This window comes from Triticum urartu, chromosome 3A (genome assembly GCF_056163025.1).
Source record: "Triticum urartu cultivar PI428250 chromosome 3A, HENAU_Tu73, whole genome shotgun sequence".
In the NCBI taxonomy this organism is placed as follows: Eukaryota; Viridiplantae; Streptophyta; class Magnoliopsida; order Poales; family Poaceae; genus Triticum; species Triticum urartu.
This window is the reverse complement of record NC_141875.1, coordinates 662882029-662885363: the sequence shown is the minus strand read 5'-3', so window position 1 is coordinate 662885363 and position 3335 is coordinate 662882029. Positions and strand designations below refer to the sequence as shown.

General features: G+C 60.4%; 1 protein-coding gene across 1 annotated transcript; it reads right to left on the bottom strand.

Moving 5' to 3' along the window:
• Positions 1-1306: 1306 nt before the first annotated feature.
• Positions 1307-1945, bottom strand: LOC147981185 (uncharacterized). Its single transcript, XM_087515889.1, has one exon. It carries the CDS (start codon positions 1943-1945, stop codon positions 1307-1309), a length of 639 nt encoding a protein of 212 aa, XP_087372015.1.
• Between the last annotated feature and the right edge of the window lie 1390 nt (positions 1946-3335).

Below are 3335 nucleotides of genomic sequence, written 5' to 3'. Positions count from 1 at the left end.
GCAGCCGAAGGTATCCGGCTGGACTTAGCATCCGTCGTCCACCCGCAGTCAAACGGCCAGGTCGAACGAGCCAACGGCCTCATCCTCTCCGGCATCAAGCCCCGACTGGTCATACCTCTGGAGCGTTCAGCCGGCTGTTGGCTCGATGAGCTGCCGGCTGTCCTGTGGAGTCTGCGCACTACACCAAACAAGTCAACCGGCTTCACCCCTTTCTTCCTTGTGTATGGTGCCGAGGCGGTCATCCCAACTGACATCGAGTTTGACTCGCCTCGAGTAACCATGTACACGGAAGCGGAGGCCAAGGAAGCACGAGAAGACGGTGTCGACCTGCTGGAAGAAAGCCGGCTGTTAGCCCTCAGCCGGTCTGCCATCTACCAGCAGGGTTTGCGCCGCTACCACAGCCAGAAGGTCAGGCCAAGATCTTTCCAAGAGGGCGATCTTGTGCTCCGGCTGATCCAGTGAACAGCCGGCCAGCACAAGCTCTCGGCCCCTTGGGAAGGCCCCTTCGTCATCAGCAGAGCTCTAGGCAACGACTCCTACTACCTGATCGACCCACAGAAGCCAAAGGCACGCAAGAGAGACGACTCCGGCAAGGAGTCGGAACGACCATGGAACGCCAACCTCCTTCGAAGATTTTACAGTTGAAATGCAGTATGTATCACGCTAACTTTTGTATTAAATACGAGACAATAGGCCCCCCGAGGAGGGCTCGGGGACTGCCATCTCTTATCTATAAATGAAAAGTATCATGCTTATGACCTTGTCATTTCATTTACTTGTTCTGTCCGGCACCGGGTTTGACTAGTTGGCTCGGGGACTGGCCGACTGGAGTTATATTAGAAGTCCTACCCGCAGCCAGACAAGTAGTGTGCCGGCTCCCAAGCCTTCTCTTGCCAAAAGTCGCAGTTCGAAGAACCGGCTGTCCGGCTGGCAAGAGTTAAAGGCAGGAACGGGCGCCCACACGAAAAACGGCTAGGGACTAACGGACTAATATAACAAAAGGGTTTTTCTCCCACCGCCGACTGGCTACCAGAGTAGCCGGCCAGCCGGTTTCCATTCACTTCACTTCAATCCAAGAAAGCTCAAGTACTTGCCTCCCCAAAGAGGGAAGGCGGCAAAGGAAAAGGCCTAAGTATAAAAAGCATACGCGAATGGAAACCAAACATGCACATAACAATATTTACACAAAAGACCTCCGAGAGGCCAGCATTCAACATAGTTTGGATACACCCCCAGTGGGTGGAACTGCGAAAACTTAATGAAGATTGTTCAAAAGACAACAAGCAGGAAAAATAAGGACGACAGGTCAAGTTGGCGGAGCGACCGACGAGCCGGGCTGGTTGGCAGAGACGGTCGTGCCGGCTGAAGGAGCGGCCGGCTGGCGAACTTCGGCTTGGTCACCGCCTCCCGCAGAGGGCGCGCTTCCACGCGCCTCGTTGCTGGAGGCACGGTCAGCCTGAGGTCGGCCGGTTGTTCCACCAGCCGGCTCGACGTCTTCTCCGTCCTCCTCTTCGTCATCCTCGCCCTCGTCGCTGGAGGCGATCTCCTCTGCCGAGTCCTCGCCCACCGCCGGGTTCAGCCCGAACCACTCCTCCGGCTGGGCAACACCATCATCATCGATCTCGGGTGCAAAAACGCTGAGGTCGGTGCAATCGGCGATCGTCGAAGCCCGCTGGGCGATAGCCGGCCTCACCTCCTCCAGCTCCGCGTCGGCCTCCATCCGCCAAGTGTGCAGCTGGTCCAGGCTCAGCCCTGGGTACCAAGCCCGAACGAACTCCAACGCCCGCCCGGCTCCGAGGCGGGCCGCCGACGCCTTCCAAGCTTCAAAGCGACCGACTGCAACCTCCAGCCAGTCGGCAGTTCGGCTTGGGGTGCGGGGGATCGTCTCGCCGGGCCAGAGGGCGGCCAACACTTGCGCCCCGGCACGTTGGAGCCGGCGAAGCATCCGATGAGCCGGCTGCAACCGCGCCTGAACAGCCAAGAGCTGCTCCTCAAGCGTCCGGTTCGCATCCGGCGCGATGTTGGCCCCCGCCTGACGGCGCGCCTCGCGATGGGCCTCGATGCTTTGGGCGGCGAAGGCGGAGTAGCCGGGGAAGTAGTCTGCACAAAAAAAATAATAAGCAGCAGCACAAGTTAAGCCAAAAACCCAGGCGGCAAGGGGCAGGAGAGGGGCGAGGAAGGTAGCTTACCGTCGATCAAGTCCTCGATCCGGCCGAAGCCTTCATCCAGTGCTCACCGGGTCTCAGCCTAGCTCGCCGCCTCGGTCTCAAACTCTGCCTTCAGGGCCGCCTCGCTATCTTGCGCCTTCTGCAGGGATGCCTTGTGGCTCTTCTCTTGGTCGGCCAGCTTCTTGGCCAGGCGATCACGCTCCTGGACCAAGGCAGCGTACTCGGCATCCTTGGTATGAAGGACGGCCTTCGCTTCGCCGAGCTCCTTCCTCAAGTCGGCGTTGGCCCCTGAAGACAAAGAAAAAGAAAAACCAATAAGGAAAAAGTCGTCAAGAAAGATCCGACCCGACTGCTCAGCAGTCGGCCCGAATCTCGGGGACTACACCCAGTGGGTGCGCACACGCGCCCCCACAGGAGACAGACAAGATCAAGTACTTACTTCGGTTGTCGGCTAGGTCGTCGGTCCTCCGGCTCAACTCCCGAGCCTGGGAGTTGAAGGCGGCAGCACGGGAGTTGTGGTATTCCTGGAAGTTCAGACAAGAAGCAAAAATAAGGTAGCCATCAAGAAAGATCCGACCCGACTGCGCAGCAGTCGGCCCGAATCTCAGGGACTACACCCAGTGGGTGCGCTGACGCGCCCCCACGAAAGAAATCAAGAGAGCAAAGCGGCCAAGAATGAAGGACTCACCCGGATGGCGGCTCGCGTCGGCAGGAACTCCTGGGTGAACTGTTGCAGCAGGGCGGCCTGAGCTTGAAGCCGGCTTTGGACCCCTTGAGCCGCCACATTCAGCTCGCCAGTCCCCCCGCTGGGAGTCCACTCGGACGTGGCAGTGCTGGCCGCCTCCAGATCTTCCGCCGACTGGCCTGCGCCCGCGACTCGGCGCGACTCCCCCTGCGCGCCGGCCCGTTGCCGGCTGCACCTCGAGGCCGGCTCTGTCCTCCGGCTCACCCCCGGTCGGCTCTTCTGGCGCCGCTGACGATTGGCCGCCTTGACCCGCTCCGGTTGGTGCTGCTGGTGGCGCTCTCCTCTCCATCAGCGGCGGGTCTTGGACGATCTCCTCCGCCAAGGGCAATGGGGTGTTGGGGGCCACGGCTCGGAGGGGAATGGCGAGCAGCGGAGGCTGGTTGCGCGAACCCTCCGCCTCCGTCTCCGCGGTCGCCGCCTCC

Coding starts and splice junctions, on each gene's coding strand:
- LOC147981185 (XM_087515889.1), bottom strand. CDS start 1,945: ATGCTTCGCCGGCTCCAACGTGCCGGGGCGCAAGTGTTGGCCGCCCTC.